Raw genomic sequence first — 18119 nt, 5'->3', positions numbered from 1 at the left:
CTCCTCGGTTGTTGCTCATTTAGTTATTTTGTTTGTCTGATTACTGGTGGGTTTTAATTTTTTAAGATTTCATTTTATCATGTGTATATATGACAGTTATGCTTGCATACATGTATTGTATGTGTGCACAGTATTTACAAAAGCCAGAGGATGACATTGGAGCCTCTGGAACTAGAATTGCAGATGGTCGTGAGCCACCATGTGGATGCTGGGATTTTCTGCAAGTCCAACTAGTGTTCTTAACCACTGAGATATCTCTCCAGATCCTAGTTGTTTTGTTGACTGGATTTTAATAGTCCTTCAAATATGTGCTGCAGTGCCTATACCTCTCTGGGTCCTCAGTAGATAATTAGTATTAGTAATAGCCATTTTAACTTTTAACATTTTGTTGTATTTACTCCCCTAAATAATATAGTTTAATATCATACCATATTATTAGACCAATATTTATTTACATTAAAAAACAAATGATTATATCTTGTGGTCAAATACAAATACAAGCCAAGAGTTGACAGCTGGGATTACATGATGTTTAAATGCTCACATCAGAGGAACAAGAAAATAATAGAAAGACAGTCTGTAAAATGGGAGGAAAATCTTTGCTACTTACATATGATCTTGATTTCGGAATAGACAGACAGACAGACAGACAGAACTAAATCCAAATAACTTTAAAAAAACAAAAATCAACTCAGTCAAGGGAGTTTTAATGAAAAGGATAGAAAATTCTCAACACTTCACCTGCAACTAGACAGTACATATATGGGAAAATGTGTTCAGCATTCTTATCCACTGCAGTTAGGGAAGGGAAAAATAAAACTATGGTGAGGTCTTCTATCTTACTGAGATGGGGTACAGGACTATCAATTCCTGTCCAATGGAAATTAGTTCTGCCACCAGGAATCCAATCTTGTTCCAAAAAAAGCCAAGGCCAGTTTGCAGGATTGTGCATGGAAAGTAAAGTAGTACCATGGTGATGATTTAGTCTTACTTCAATACTTAGGGAAATCTCTCTTTCCTGTGGGATAGATATGTCTCCATTCATTTATTTGCCTTTAATTCCTCTGAGAGGCATGGCTGATATGGATCATGTGTCTCTTCAACAGGGACAAGTGATCCATATGTGAAGTTTAAAATTGGAAGAAAAGAAGTTTTTAGAAGTAAAATTATCCACAAGAACCTAAATCCTGTGTGGGAGGAAAAAGCTTGCGTGCTCATTGACCATCTTAGAGAGCCACTGTATATCAAGGTAAGCCATTTCTTTGCTTTTCTGCTATGAAATCCAACAGACACAGAAATCTTTGTTTGTTAATGATTGTTTCTCACATCTCTGAAGAGACATTTTTCCAACGACTACTACTAACAGTTTTCATCTAAGATGAGAAGGAACGGTAAGTGGAGAGGGCAGGCACATCAATTTGAAATATTTCTGTGGGTAGACATTTAGGAAGACTTGAAATACATCTCCTGATTTGTGCTGTCAACTGATCTATTGTAGTTTGGGAGCACAAGAAAGCATAATATGTTTCTAAATAGTCTAGCATGAAGGAAGTCACCATTTTTGGTTTTTATTCTGTCTTTTTGTTTAATTGTGGCTTTTAAATTTTTCTTGTGGAGTCCACAAGTTATAAGGTCTGAGCCTTTCTCTTCTCACCACAGGATAAATTCACCCACTAGTATAACATTTTTTTACTAACCAAAATCTAGCAATGTTGGCACCAGTTAACCCAAAAGATATGCCATCTTCTATACCTACCAGCTCTGGCCTACTGTCCATGGTTGTATCTAAAGACCATTATTCTGAGAAAGCTTCTGAGGCTCCTTGGTAGTAGATGATAAAGGAAAGCACTTAAGAAACAAACAGAAACAACAAAAACAAACAAGACTACTTTGCTTTAAATGAAACTCAGCACTTGTTCTCCAAGCAAGATGACTTTAAATAGGGTCTCCAGCCCCCACATAAAAAGCCAGAAGTGGCTACATGCATTTATCATCCTAGTGCATGAGGATAGAGACAGGCAGATCTCCAGAGCTCAATGGCCAGTCAATCTAGCTAAAACATCAAGCTTCAGGTGCAATGAAAAAAACATATCTCAAACACATACGTAGATACAGATGGATGGACAGAATAAATACCTATGCACATACATATATACATATATACATACATACATACATACATACATACACACATACATACAGTAGAGAGAAATTGAAGAAGATGCTTCCTGACATCAACCTTTGGCCTATACAGATACAAATATGTGCATGTGTGCTCTATCCACATAAACACGCATAAGCAGGTACACATCCAATAGGATAGCAAATAAATAAACAAATAAAATCAAATTAATAAAAAGGAAAGAAACTTATGGTCTGTAATGGTATCAAAAAGGCCTATGCCTTCCAATAAATGAGATCTGGTAAGGACAGAATGAGGAATCTTCTTCTGCTCCAGCTCAGGAGACCATGTATGAACTACAATAAAGGTAATAGAATCACTGGGCCTTAGAAACAGTCCATGTAAGTGAGCGGGGGGTGGGGGGGTGGGGGGGAAGGTCCGTAGGCAAGACACTGGGATTGGTGTGTGTGGCAGCACTTGGGAGGTGGAATAGAAGCATCACTTCAAACTTGAGGCCAGACTTGTTTCCGTAGTAAGCTCTAGGCTATCAAGGGTGATTGCAAAGGCCTGTCTCTAAATAACAACAGCAACAAAACCAAAGCCTTAGCACTGGAGGAGAATACTGAACATGTTAAGTATAAGAAGAAACCTTATGGGGCAAAAAGCTATCAAGAAACTAGCAACTGCAAAGAAATCCATTGTATAATAAGGAAACTTACTATTTGTTCATTCTACAATATCGAATCATTTGGGAGAGGTTTTACTTTTTCTTTATTTAAAGATAGTTGATTAATTTATTTTAGGAGTATATATATCTGTGTGCCCTATAGTCTTCAGAGCCCCACTCATGTTTTTCTGGAGTCATGTAGTCTGTGGACATCTATTGAAGTTTCAGTTTAGGCCAATCAAGAAGAATTAAGCCAAATTTTGTTAAAAGGAAATTATGGGGTTCATATGTATATATAAGTATGGGTGTCAAGTCCGTGAATGTTTGCAGATGATTCATGTGGCAACCAGCATGTTGTTCATTTGCTCTCCAACTTTTAAAAAATGTTTTATTTATTCTTTGTGAGTTTTGAATCATGTACCCCAGTCCCCATCATCTCCCTGTCCCAACCTTCACCCTTGCAGCCTCCCTTCACAAATAAAACACACACACACACACACACACACACACACACACACACACACACACACACACACACACACACACACACACACACACACACACACACACACACACACACACACACACACACACACACACACACACACACACACACACACACACACACACACACACACACACACACACACACACACACACACACACACACACCACAAAGCACAGAAAACATCTCATCGTAGAATATGTAGTGTGTCACATTGTGTCCCACAGTACATCTCTCTGTCCACACACCTTCTCTTGCTACTGTTCATTGCAATGAAGTCATTAATCTGGTTAGAGATCTCTGGCTTCTGTGACACCATCAATATTGGATCCTTATCAGATCTCCTTCCAGCTATTCTACTTTCCTAAGTGCAGCAGTTTTTGAGGGACTAGGGCAGCTCTACCTGCTCTCACGCCCTGAGGTCTGGCTCATTTGGGCCTTCACCATCAGGGCTAGATCCACTGTGTTGCCCAGGCAAGGTGCACCAGCTTTTTCTCCACACAGCCTTTAAGGATCTGAAATTAGGATCTTGTGCTTATATGATAAGCATTTTACTGACAACCATCTTCCATGTTCCAGGATAGCCCTTTAGCAACCCCCACCACCACCCCCACAACACACCAAAAAAAAAAAATTAAAAATTAAAAAAAAAAAAAAAATCTCGCCGACCTCTCTATAAACCTCTCATACCTGCACAGTGTTGCATCTCCAATTCTACCATGCACTTACCATTCAGCTTCTCTGTCTTTTCTGTTTCTCCATTACAAATCTGTTCTGCATAGTGGCATTGGAGCTGCCCTGTGCCCCACACTATTCCTTTTGTCAAGCACCATTACTTGAAAATGTTCATTACAATAAGTAGTTAGTCTGGTTTAAGGTTTCTAGCCTTTGCTACACAGTTAATATTGGACCCTTGCCAAGACTTCTCTTGGGTATCCTGCTGTTGGCCAAGGTCATGAAGATCCTTCAGCTATGACCCCTCAGCACTGCCCCTTCAAGCACTCTTGCAGCTTATAGATGGGGTAGATATTGGAGTGGGCCAACTCAAAGCACTGGGTTGGTCAGCTGGGCCTCCAGCAGGCTCTTACTAGTGAGGGTTGAGGCCAGCTCAGGAAGCAGCCTAGACCACAGACATCTACATTGCCTTTAGTTGTAACATGGGCTATATATATCAACATAGCCTTTGTTTTTATCTGGACCCCCTACCCACTCCCACTCATGGCCTTTGGCAGCTGCACAGATCTTAGGCCTCGTTATAACATCACGTGGCTACACATGTTACTCACATCAAAATGGCCACTGGAGGCAGCAAAGCCTGAGGATATCACGAAGGCATTAGGCAGTGCCACAGACTAAGTCCATGTGGATCTCAGACTTCATTGTGGCCTAGGGCAGTAACTTGGACCACAGACTCCAACATAGCTTCTAATGGCATTACAGACCACTGTAGTCCTTTGAGGAGGTCCAATCCAGAAAGTGTATGTTTCCTCTGGCCTTGTTCAAAGCCAGAGTGATCCTATAGCAGCCAGGCATGTTCAAGAGGGTGAGTCTGTGTCTTCATAAGCTCCAGGATGTTGTATACTATTCTACTGACCCTACTGCTCAACATGTGAACTTCAGCCCTCTCTCTTACCCAACACTGGCATCCCATCTCTGGTTCCACCTCTCTGCAGAGCAGGCACACAATTCTGTTTTCTGTATTTCCCATCACTCCATCATTACTTGATCATCACAGTGGCTTCAGCTACTCCACCTTGCATAGAGGGGTGGTATGGGTGTCTCACCTTTTTGTCTCTTACATTTTCAAAAAATAAATAGTTTATCAGGGGCACTGAGATGAAAATAAATTATGCTGTTTTAAGATGTATCACTCCTAGTTACAAGCCAACTCCTTTCTTTTACTAATGAAAAGGGCAATGATAAAAGGGGTTAGGCAAAAGTAGTTTATTATCTCCAGATATGATATAAAGAGGCTTTTCTCTCATCTTATTTAGTTATAGAAAGTCAAAAATTAAAGATGTTCTTAAGGAACTTAAAGAATTACAACCTGAGGGGTTGGGGATTTAGCTCAGCGGTAGAGCGCTTGCCTAGCAAGCACAAGGCCCTGGGTTCAGTCCCCAGCTCCGAAAAAAAGAAAAAAAAAAAAAGAATTACAACCTGAGCCATTGAAAAAGCCATATTTCCTAATTTTATTTTGGTACCCAGATTCCCTTTAGTCTATTTCTAGATGCATATTTTTTTTTGCTGTGCCTGTGTTCTGGATGTCTATTTGTTGTGCAATCCTTTCTCTACTTTTGCCACCAGAGACTTTAAAGCATTACTTTCTCTAAATTGTCATTCCTACCACATGAGCCCTAAGTCTCATATAGTGGTTTAGTAGGTGTCCATTTCCCTCCCACACAGATCTTTAATGTATGACTTTTAGTTGATTCTCTCCATGTCACCTTCACACCATCTAGAAGAGGAAACCACCTCTGAAATTTCCCCAACTAGATTGTCAGTACCAATGTTTGTGAGGAATTGTCTTGATAGATGATTGTTTTGTTTTGAGAAGGACCAACCTACTCTGGATAGTATTAAGTGAAGCAGATTGGTCTATGTAAGGGAGAGAGCAGCATCACTGAGCAACTTCCTTCCATGGTTTCTGCTTCAGTTCAGACCTGACCTCCCTAAGCAACAAATTGAGATGTAAAAAAGTAACTGAAATAAAGCTTTTCTCTCCCCAAATGTGGTCATAGTATTATCACACAACAAAATCCAGTAGAGGTCAAAGGGATACAAATTGGAAAGGAAGAAGTCAAAGTATCACTATTTGCAGATGATAGGATAGTATACTTAAGTGACCCCAAAAATTCCACCAGAAAATTCCTAAACTGATAAACAACTTCAGCAAAGTGGAGAATATAAAATTAACTCAAACAAATCAGTAGCCTTCCTCTACTCAAAGGATAAACAGGCTGAGAAAGAAATTAGGAAAACAACACCATTCATAATAGTCAGAAATAACATAAAAGTGTGATTCTAACCAAGCAAGGAAAAGAACTGTATGAAAAGAACTTCAAGTCTCTGAAGAAAGAATTTGAAGAAGATCTCAGAAGATGGAAACACCTCCCATGCTCATGGATTGGTGGGATTATTATAGTAAAAATAGTCATCTTGCCAAAAGCATTAATGCAATCCCCATCAAAACTCCAACTCAATTCTTCATAGAATTAGAAAGAGCAATTTACAAATTCATTTCGAATAACAAAAAACCAAAGATAGAGAAAACTATCTTCAACAATAAAAGAATTTCTGGGGTAATCACAATCCCTGACCTCAAGTTGTATTGTAGACCAATCCTGATATAAACTGCCTTGTATTGGTACAGATACAGGCAGGTAGATCAATGGAACAGAATTGAAGATCCAGAAATGAACCTACACACCTATGGTCACTTGAACTTTGACAAAGGAGCTAAAACCATCCAGTGGGGAAAATGTAGCATTTTCAACAAATGGTGCTGGTTCACCTGAAGGTCAGCATGGAGAATAATGCAGATCATCCCATCCTTATCTCCTTGTACAGAGCTCTAGTCTAAGTGGATCAAATACCTCCACATAAAACCAGATGCTCTGAAACTAACAGAAGAGACTGTAGGGAAGAGCCTTGAACACATAGGCACAGGGGAAATTTTCCTGAACAGAACACCAGTGGCTTATGCTCTAAGATCAAGAATGGACAAATGGCACCTCATAAAACTGCAAAGCTTCTGTGAAGCAAAGGACACTGTCAATAGGACAAAATGGCACCCAACAGATTGGGAAAAGATCTTTACCAATCCTACATCCGATAAAGAGCTAATATCTAATATATACAAAGAATTTAAGAAGTTAGACCCCAGAAAACCAAATAATCCTATTACAAATAGGGTACAGACCTAAACAAAGAATTCTCAAATGACTGAGAAACACCTAAAGAAATGTTCAACATCCTTATTCATCCAGGAAATGCAAATCAAACAACCCTGAGATTCCACCTCTTACAGTCAGAATACCTAAGATCAAAAACTCAGGTGACAGCAGATGCTGGTGAGGATGTGGAGAAAGAGGAACACTCCCCCACTGTTGGTATGATTACAAGCTGGTACAACCACTCTGGAAATCAGTCTGGGGGTTCCTCAGAAAATTGGACATAGTACCACCTGAGGACCCAGCCATACCACTCCTGGGCATACACCCAAAAGGTGCTCCAACAGACAATAAGGACACATGCTCCACTATGTTCATAGCAGCCTTATTTATAATAGCCAGAAGCTGGAAAGAACCAAGATGTCCTTCAACAGAAGAATGGATACAGAAAATGTGGTAGACATGTTATACAATGGAGTTCTACTCAACCATTAAAAATAATGACTTCATAAAATTCTTAGACAAGTGAATAAAACTAGAAAATATCATCCTGATCATTTATCTGGTCCTTATTTAACTTTGGAAGCTGGTATCTGTCTAGAAAGTCATCCATTTCATCTGGATTTTCCATTTTTATTAAATATTGACTTTTATAGTAGGATCTGATGTTTTTTGAATTTCCTTAGTTTCTGTTGTTATGTTTCCCTTTTCATTTCTGATTTTGTTAATATAAATACTGTCTCTGTGCCCCTTTTCAGTTTGACTAAGGGTTTACCTAACTTGTTGGTTTTCTCAAAGAACAACCTCTTAGTTTTGTTTATTTTTTTGTATGTTTCTCTTTGTTTCTAATTGGTTGATTTCAGCCCTGAGTTTGGTTATTTCCTACTGTCTATTCTTGGATGTGTTTGCTTCTTTCTGTTATAGAGCTCTCAGATGTGCTATTAAGTTGCTAGTGTAGGGTCTCTCCAACTTTTTTATGAAGGTACCCAATGCTATGAATTTTTTGCTTACCGCTGCTTTCATTGTGTCCCATAAGTTTGGGTATGATGAGCCTTCATTTTCTTTAAATTCTAGAAAGTCTTTAATTTCTTTATTTCATCCCTGACCAAGTTATCATTGAGTAGAGAGTTTATTCATTTCCATGAGTATGTGGGCTTTCTGGTGTTTTTGTTATTATTGAAGAACAGTCTCATTCTGTGGTGATCTGATAGAATGAAACTTTCATTCTTCTTTTATCTGTTGAGGCTTGTTTTGTTACGGTCAATTTTGGAGAAAAGTATCATGAGATACTGAGATAAAGTTATATTCTTTTGCTTTAGGGTGAAATGTTCTATAGATATCTGTTAGATCCATTTGGTTCATAACTTCTGTTAGTTTCACTGTGTCTCTGTTTAGTTTCCATCTTCAGTATTTGTCTATTGGTGAGAGTAGGGTATTGAAGTCTCCCACTATTATTTTGTGCCCTGGCCTGCGGGGGATAAGTGGGAACCTGAGGAGGGGATAAAAGAATAAGGGACAGGAGATGCAAAGAAGGAGAGCAAGTCGTAGTCTGTTCAAGTTCTCAAACTTTATTTCAAGGCAGTGGCTTATAAAGACAAGCAAGTGGGAAAGCCACACTAGGTCCAAGACCAATTCATCACTGTCACCACCATCCCATTGTTCTTTTAGTTCCTGTGACCATAAACCACAAGTTGCAGGGATACTGATAAGAACAGATAACTGGCTAGGTTTCCCAGAAACAGGGGATGTATAAGTGGGCCTGAAACATTCCTGAGAACATTTCTGAACCAAAGGGTATATAAGTGGGCTTGGCTCTTGGACCTCCTCCCTTTTTTGACTGTTTTTATGAGGCCAGTAAGCAGCCAGGGATGCTTGCATTATGAGGATAAATGGGCATTAACTAGAGGGGGGAAGCATTGACCTGATCCTTCGAGCACTTTGTGCAGAATTGGTGTCTTTTGGGGGAGGAGAGGAATTTTTGTCTTAGTGATCTTGACAGAAGTCTTATCTGTGAAATCTGACCAAGTGAGAGATTAACACCAAGCTCTATGTAGGTTTACTTCTCAGGGGACTCAGAGACAGACAGCAGGGTCCTCCCCTTGCAGTATTTAGTCTTGCACCCCTTGCAGGTACCCACACTGGTACAAGCAAACACAAATCTGAGTTTTATGCTGCTCCTAAAGGAGGCAGATCATCATAGGGCTCAGTCAGGTCTCTGTCAGCCAAATCAAGTCTGTGATAATGAATTTGTAGAGGTTTGGATTCCAGGGAGTCAATCTTCTGTCTAATAAAGCTCATAAGTTTGTTAAAGAGAAGGGGTCCCAATAACAGTAATATAAGCAGGACAAACAATGGCCCAAGGAAGGGAAGACTCCATTCCAGGCACTCTACATGGGGTTGGTGAAGAGTTCTTGACATCTCTTTTCTAGGTCTTCTTGGTGTTTTTTGATCCGGTCTCAGACGATTCCAGACTTATTTGTATAGAAGCAACATTTTTCCTGTAAAACCAAGCAGATACCTCCCTTATCTGCAGTTAGTAAATCAAGACCTCATCTATTTTAGAGGATGACTTCCACCAGGGAGTCAACTTGATCTTGAAGATCCTTTACTGACTGATAGATCATATTGATGTCATCAATCAATTGTTGGGACAGCTTGTTATAAATATCTGTTGCCATTCCCACACCAGCAGTGCTGGTAGGAAACACTGCAGATATTCCCAACCAATTAAAAGGGGGGTAAATTGAACAGCTGTTTTATGTCTGGGGACAAACATGTCAATGCTGGGAAAGGGGATAGGCTCATCCCATGGTATAATCTCAACATCTGGCAAGAGTATGGCTGAAAAGCAGGACCCAGTCCAAATTTTGGGAAGACAGTAATATGCCATATTATTTCCACCCCTACCTTTGCGAGAGCAGCTAGAAGCAGAAGTATTAATAATACTTACTGCTTGAAGCAAACATAGCTAGACCAATATCAACATCAAAGGAATTATTTCTAAAAGGGCTAAAAAGACAGGTAGACACATTAAAACCACTTGGTAAGGCCTTAAAAGGCCTTGAATAGCTACAACTGTCTTGAGAGGGAAGGATTATGGAGTCATTAAGCAAGGGTATCACAAGGGGCCAGGAAGAACCCAGTGCAAGGCACAGCCAACAATCACTGACCACAAAAGGATTGGAAACATTTAAGGTGGCATGAGTAGCAACAAGAATCTCAGTGGTCTGGGGGTCTAAATTAATGCCTCTGGATTTTGGTAATAAGAGTGGGAGATGGTGGTGGGGAGGAAGGAGACTATCAATCTGGGCCTGAATTTTCTGTTGGACTTGTAACTCCCTGACCTGGTCAGTAGGACCACTTTCTGAGACATAAATAGGGGTGGTTTGTGGCCAACAAGTTGGCTGTCCAACCAGCTTGAGGCAAGACTCTTGGGCATACTACTAGAGTTGGATTTCGGCCAATTACTTAAGTATTTGAGGTCCAGTCTACTCCAAATGAACCCTTCCAGGACCTAAAAGGGGTGGTTATGAAATAAGGCTAGCTGTCTCTAGAGCGTATGGTAAAGTAGACTAACAGCTGGCACACATCTGATGAACAAAGGAACAATTACTGGGATACTGTCCGTTCAGCAGGACAGGCAGGGCTTTAGGTTTGCTCACACAGATCTATTTCTGAGACTTTCCCCCAGGAGGAGTATCATAAAAGGCTAAGAAGGCATTTTTATCTCCACAATCAACAGAGCAGGTATAGGATCAGATAGGGGAGATCTGGTTGCCCCCTCCACAATCACAGGGTTTATCATACACTGTAATCAAGAGTTGATGTTTGTCAATCAGCTGGTCGAAACTGGTTCTAACTCTTCCTACCGCCAGCAGCAATCCAAGGATGAGCAACACCTTCATTTTTATCTTCTGCTGTGAAAGAAAAAGAGAGGGTATCTCAGGGAGATCTTTTCCCCTGGATTATCAATCATCAGTAGCTGTTGTTGTAAAGGGTTTAGATCTGTTAGGGGTATCTCTTTGTTTAACCAGTCTCTCCGGCAGCCATCTAGCTGCCCCTGTTTTGGTATCAAATAGGCACACTGATCCTTGGTCCCAGATGAGAGCTAGGTCAGAGCCATTCTACTTAAAAGTCCTTTTACATAGCCATGGCATAAGTTTTATTTGCTTCTGGGTGCCAGAGGTGATCAGCAACAGATCTGCCATATATCCAGGTTTAGAAAATTAAGAAAAAATAATGCATGACGAAGAATATTTTGGGGGAATCCTTTCATGGGGTATAGGTCACCCCTTTTTGACTTGATGAGAGTGTTTTTGAGTGTTTGGTGAGCTCATTCAATAATGCCCTGTCCTTGAAGATTATAAGGGATGCCAGTAACATGCTTAAACTGTAGTCAGTGGCAGAACTCTTGAAAATTTTTTCATGTATAACGAGGACCATTGTCTGTTTTTATAATCTTAGGTTTACCCATAACTGAAAGGCAATTTAGGACATGGGCTATAACATTTTTTGAGGCTTCTCCAGTGTGTAGGCTGGCAAAAATAAATCCACTAAAGGTGTCTATTATCACATGAAGATATTTAAGATGTCCAAATTCAGGCACATGGGTAATATCCATCTGCTATATCTCATTTGGGATCAGGCCCCTGGGGTTGACCCCTAAATGAGGGTTAGGCAACAACGTGACACAAGCTGGGCACTGTTTAACAATCTGACATGCCTGTTCTCGGGTAATTCTAAATAGTTGTTGAAGTGTCCAAGCATTTAAGTGATATAATGAGTGCCTCTCTTGGGCTTGTGCAATGCAGTCAATAGAGACAGGGAAGGCCAAATGGGTGAGCAGCATCAGCACAAGCATTTCCCTTAGAGAGAGGGCCAGGGAGGTCTGAATGACCATGGAGGTGTCCAATGAAGAAAGGATGACATCTGGAAGTAATCAATTTCTGAAATCGTCAAAATAAGGGAATGGCATTCCTGCAGGGCTTAATATAAGGGACCATCTCAAGGAGTGGGGCAGACTGGGCAATGTAAGCACTCTCTGTTTATAAATTAAAAGGGTGATTTATCATTATTTGAAATACTTTAACTACTGCATGAGTTCTACAAGTTGTGCAGAACTGAAGGATTACTGAATTGAGGTGGTCTGTCCATCAATGACATAAGCTACATTTCCAGTAGAGGAGCCATCTGTAAACACAGGCATGCCTCTGTCAAAGGTTGAGGAGATGTGATCCTTTGAAAAATGAAGGGATGAATCTTTGCAAATTGAAGCAATTTATCAGCAGGATAATGATTATCAATAATTCCTGAAAAGGATGAACAAACCACAGGCCACTCATTGGTAGTCTACATAAGCCAGTCTATCTGGTCCTTAGAGTAGGGCAAGATCAGCTTATCAGGATCCTTGCCAAAGAACTGGCTACTTTGTCCTTGCCCCAAGAGGATAAGTTTAGCAACCAAGGAGGTATAAGGGATAAGGACTTTAGTGAGAGAAACAAGAAGATGTGTCCACAAAAGGGGGTCTTTTTTTGACAAAACACCCCAGTGGGAAAGGCGCAGATAATAAGGAGGAGGGGTTTATTATAGAAAAACTGACTTGAAATATCCCATTCAACAATTTGCATGGCATTGGCTGCCACAGAGGTCAAGGATCAATGGGAAAAGGATTAGGGTCTCCCTTAAGTTCCCCCATGGTGAGTTTAAGATAGGGTCTCCCAAAAGTTTTTGAAAATCATTTAGGGATTTTAAGTGGCTAGTCTTAAGCTGGACATTTTGTGTTATAATCTTTTGATGATGAAGTTCAAACCCCCAAGTAAAAATAGGAATCTTTTAACTGAATTTTATCAGGGGCAATCTGAAGGCCTTTAGTGGTCAATTTTTGTGAAAGCTGCTGGCAACAGCAAAGCAATAAAGAACCATTGGTTCCTACCAGGAGGATGTCATCCATATAATGAATTATGTAAATGGAGACCATAGTACCCTAAATGGATCAATGACCTGAGACACAAATCTTTGGCATAAGGTGGGGGCTATTGACCATGCTCTGAGGCAGAACCTTCCAGTGAAAGGGAGAAATGGACCTTTAAAATTTTCACGGGTAGACTGAATGCAAAATGTTCTCTATCTTCAGGGTCTAAAGGGATGGTAAAAACAAACAAACAAACAAACAAACAAAAATACAATCTTTAAGGTCTATCACTATTTTATAGTACCTAGCAGGAATGGCCACAGGTGTAGGCAAACCTGGTTGCAAGGCTCCCACAGTAAGCATAGTTTTATTAGTCTCTCTCGAATCTTGTAAAATCTTCCACCTGCCTGATTTTTTCTTGACAACAAAGATGGGAGTGTTCCAAGGACAGGTAGTAGGCTCAAGGCGGCCGGAGGCAAGCTGTTCGTGTACTAACGCCACAGCCATGGCCAATTTTCTCTGAAGTCAATGGCCATTGATCAACCCACATAGCATCATTAGATTTCCAAGTGATTTTATCTACATGGGGTACAGGAGCGTCAATGACCATTAGGGTAAATTTGGTGCACCCAAACCCAAATGATCCACCTTTTCATTCACCTGACTAGGTTCTCTTATACCTTGTGAATGTTTTCCAAGTCCTTGTCTGGGGCAGAAGCCTTGTTTTAGCATTTGATGGGACACAGTTTCATTTGGGATACACATAAGGAGATTTAATTGGGAGAGAACATCCCTACCCCAAAGGTTAACTGGTAAGCCAGACACAGCATAAGGTTGGACAATGCTGGTATTACCTTCCTCATCTGTCCATGTAAGGACCTTGGAACTTTGTTGGGTGTTGGTGGTCTGCCTGATGCTTTTAAGGTGAGTCATAGAAGCAGTAAGGGGCCAGGAGAAAGGACAAGATTTCTCTGAAATTACTGTAGCATCTGCTCCAGTATCTATAAGTCCTTCAAAACTCCTTCCATCTAATTTTAGTTTAAGGAGGGGTTGGTTTTGAATAATCTGTTGGACCCAATAAGCATCTGAGGAGTCGAAATTGACAGTAGTCCTGGATTTTTGTTGAACATTTGAGTCAGGGTGAATAAGGGGGATCAAAAGTAATTAAGCGATTCTCTGTCCTGAACTTATGGTTAGGGGACCAAGAGTAGAGGAGGCCAAAATCTTTATTTCTCCTGTATAATCATTGTCAATTATTCGGGGGAAAATATTCAGACCCTGGTGGGTTAGACTGGCATGACCAAGAAGGAGGCCAAAGTTGTCAGGGGGCAGCGAGCCAAAAAGTCCTGTAGGTAAGATTTGAATTCCCATCTCAGGTGTTAATATTGAGCTGGTGGTAGAACAGAGGTCCAATCCTACACTGCCTGTGGTTGTTCAATGGAGGGAGGCAACTCTTCAGTTAGTTGAGTCAGAGGGTTGGGTATTTGGGGAACAAACCTGATGGCCCCAGGGGTTTGTCTCCAGTTTGGGGCCAGAGGCTGGCCCCTCTGGGAGTTTTTCTGCCTTGGGGGAAGGCTGTTACCCTGGGCATCTGTTTTAGAATGGCACTCAGTTGCCCAATGTCTGCCTCTTTTGCATCGAGGATACAGGGAAGAGGGAGATGGGTGTTCAGCCCTCCGGGCCCTGCATTCTCTGGAGAAGTGGCCTGGCTGTTTGCAATTGAAGCAAGTGTTTGGGTGACTATCCAGGGTAAAGTCTTTTAAGTTTAGCTCCAATAGCTAGTTCGGTATGAGCTGAACTGATGCCCGCACAGAGTTTGATATAGCCTGAAATGTCCTTGCCACTACAGTGGGGCCGAATGGCGGCTTGACAGGCAGGGCTTACATTTTTGAAAGCACAATGTTTAATGAGTTCATTTTCATTGTTGTCTCAGGCAACAAGCCTTTCAGCGTATCTGTGAGATGGCTGATGAAACTCCTGTAGCGCTCGTCTGGACCCTGTCATATTTTGGCCAGGGAGGTAGTTGCCGACCCCTTAGGGGGCAGTTACTTCCAGGCCTTAAAAACCAGCGTTTTGTATCTGACCTAAGAAGCCAGGAGGAAACTTAGCCTGTTTCTCATTTGTGTCATAAGGTCTGTGACCTAGAAGCTTATCCTTGGTCCAAGTTTTGGAGGTTTTGCTTTTGGAATTGCGGATTGCTTTTTCTCTACAGTTTTCAACAAATTCAGTTTTCCAGAGAACATAAACCACTGCCTGACAAGGCGGCCCATGCCACAAGATACTAATCATTGGGTGTAGGCCATCGGTCACTCAGGGTTTCATTTATGGATAAAATGAATAAAGACACCACACCGTCTTTAATTCTCTTATGTGTTTAAACCCGAGGCGGTGATATTGTTGGTGTCTATCCTCTTCCTTTTCCTCATCTGAATCTCCTGAAACCTCATTCTCATTATCCAAGGCTTCATCAGCTGAGGAGGGCTTCTCTCCCTGATTGGGAAGCATTGTCCTCTCTGGCCGTTCCTTGGAGCTGGGGGGGGGAGGGGTATTATTTTGATCCGTATGACTGGGAACGCTTGAAGGGTTTTAGGGGATTTTTTCCTTTGTTTCAATTTTAGGATTTTTCTTTGGTCTCAATTTTAAGAGGGATGGGCTCAGGGATCAACCCGGTCAGCTCAAGATCCAAAGCTGCAATTCCCTCAGTAGGTTAAGGTGTTCCCTTTCCTTTAAGAGTAAATCTTTAAGGGAGGCTACTTCCTGGTAAAGTTTTGTTTTAGCATTTTCAGTGGCGTTGGCAATATCTGAGTCAAGATCAAAAATGGGAGTGCAAAATGGAGGAGCAATGGCATAGCGGGGTGGCCCAGAGGGGGCAGTATTTAAGGGTGGCCAATCAGGATTATTATATTTTGCAGCTGCTTCTGCTAGGGACGATAAATCCCCTAGGGGGAGGGCCTCATTGGGTTTGCTGCAGACTGGGGCTTTCAACTCAGTCAAGGAGGGGTAAATATTAGGAGCAGAAACCTTCCCCTGATGCTTGCTCAGACTCCGCTGGCTGGCGGATGGAGGGAGGGGTTGTAGGGGAGGAGGGCACTTCCGGGATGGCGATGGAGACAGAATCACAGACTGAAGGATCCTGAGAATGGCGCTGTAGGACCTTTTCTCCCTCATTAAGTACCTCTTGAATATCTGGCCATGTCTTATAAACCCTAAGTACTTCATTAATTAAGTTACCGTAGGAAAAGGCTTGAACAGGGACCCTTTCTGGGCTAAATGTCCTATAAAAGTCTTTCAGACAGTCTCCCATTCTGGTCCACCTTTTTCATCAATAATTCCCTATTGGGGAAACCAAGGACAAACATCATCAAGGAATATAAAGAATTTAGCAAGATCCTTTTTCTTAACCCTAGTTACTCGTACTTTGAGGGACTCCTTAAGACCTTTTAACAATAAGTCATGCTTGCTCAATGCCTGTCCCATGATTGTGTTGCTCAGTCTTACCTTACCTGAATCGGACTCACAGTGTGTGACTACAGTGATCACAGTGCGGATCTTCCCTTGCATCCTCAGGGAAGCAGTGATATTATGAGAGGAAGACGTCCATGGGCAAGCAAGGCTCAGTCGGACACCCCCTCCTCCCATACCCAGACCCCACACCTGGGCGCCAGTTGCCCCAGCCTGCAGGGGTTCAGTGGGAACCTAGGAGGGGTGAAAGAATGGGAGACAGGAGACACGAAGAAGGAGAGCAAGTCGTAGTCTGATCAAGCTCTCAAACTTTATTTCAAGGCAGTGGCTTATAAAGACAAGCAAGCAGGAAAGCCACACAAGGCCTAAGACCAATTCATCACTGTCACCACCCTCCCATTGTTCTTTCAGTTCCTGTGACCATGAACCACAAGTTGCAGATGTACTGATAAGAACGGATAACTGGCTAGGTTTCTCAGAAACAGAGGGTGTATAAGTAGGCCTGAAACATTCCTGAGAACATTCCTGAAATAGGGTATATAAGTGGGCTTGGCTCCCAGCAATTTTGTGTGATTCAATGTGTATTTTGAGCTTTAGTAATGCTTCTTTTACAAATGTGGGTGTCCTTGCACTTGGGGCATAAATGTTCAGAATTGAGAGATCATTTTGCTGGATTTTTCCTTTGATGTGTATGTAGTGTCCTTCCCTATCTCTTGATAACTTTTGGTTGAAAGTCTATTTTATTAGATATTAGAATGATTTCCCCAGCTTGTTTCTTGGGACCATTTGCTTGAAATTTTTTTTCTAGCCTTTCACTCTTAGGTAGTATCTGTCTTGTCATTGAGATATGTTTCCTGGGTCTTGTTTACATTTCTAGTCTGTTAGCCTATGTCTTTTTATTAAGGAATTCAGTCCATTGATGTTGAGAGATATTAAAGACCAATGATATTTGGTTATTAAGGAATAGTGATTGTTCTTTCCTATTATTTTTATTGTTAGTTTATGTTTATGTATTATGTTGGTCTGATTCTCTCCTTTTTGGTTTGTTGTGAGATGATTGTGTTTTTGTGGGTGTAGTTTCTCTCTTTGTGTTGGAGGGAACTTCAATTATCTTCTGTAGGGCTGGATTAGTGGGAAAATATTGTTTAAATTTGGTTCTGTCATGGATTTTCTTGGTTTCTCTATTTATGGTGATTGAGTTTTGCTGGGTATAGTAGCTGGGGCTGCCTTTTGTGTGCTCTTAGGATCTGCATGACATCTGTCCAAGATCTTCAGGATTTTAGAGTCTCTGTTGAGAGGTCTGGTGTAGTTCTGATAGGAATGCCTTCATATGTTACTTGGCCTTTTTCTCTTACTGCTTTTAATATTCTTTCTTTGCTCTGTATTTAACATTTTGATTATGGGATGGGAAGAATTTCTTTTCTGATCAAATCTATTTCATATTCTATAGGCTTCTTGTACATTCATTCTTTCTTTAGATTAAGGAAGTTTTCTTCTATGATTTTGTTCAAGATGTTTTCTGGCCCTTTTCTTGTATTTATGAATATTTTTGTTGTATTTAT

The 18119-nt window shown here is 41.0% G+C and overlaps 1 protein-coding gene across 1 annotated transcript in view; it reads left to right on the top strand.

Annotated features, from left to right (window-relative positions):
* Mctp1 (multiple C2 and transmembrane domain containing 1) overlaps positions 1-18119 on the top strand; it is an 865685-nt gene that overhangs the window by 536643 nt on the left and 310923 nt on the right. The window contains exon 3 of the mRNA XM_032897068.1: positions 1107-1249. Coding sequence (XP_032752959.1) covers positions 1107-1249 — 143 coding nt within the window. The remainder of the gene's footprint in view (positions 1-1106; positions 1250-18119) is intronic.

Source organism: Rattus rattus, chromosome 3 (genome assembly GCF_011064425.1).
Source record: "Rattus rattus isolate New Zealand chromosome 3, Rrattus_CSIRO_v1, whole genome shotgun sequence".
NCBI classification, from domain to species: Eukaryota; Metazoa; Chordata; class Mammalia; order Rodentia; family Muridae; genus Rattus; species Rattus rattus.
This window is presented reverse-complemented; position numbering and strand designations above follow the sequence as displayed.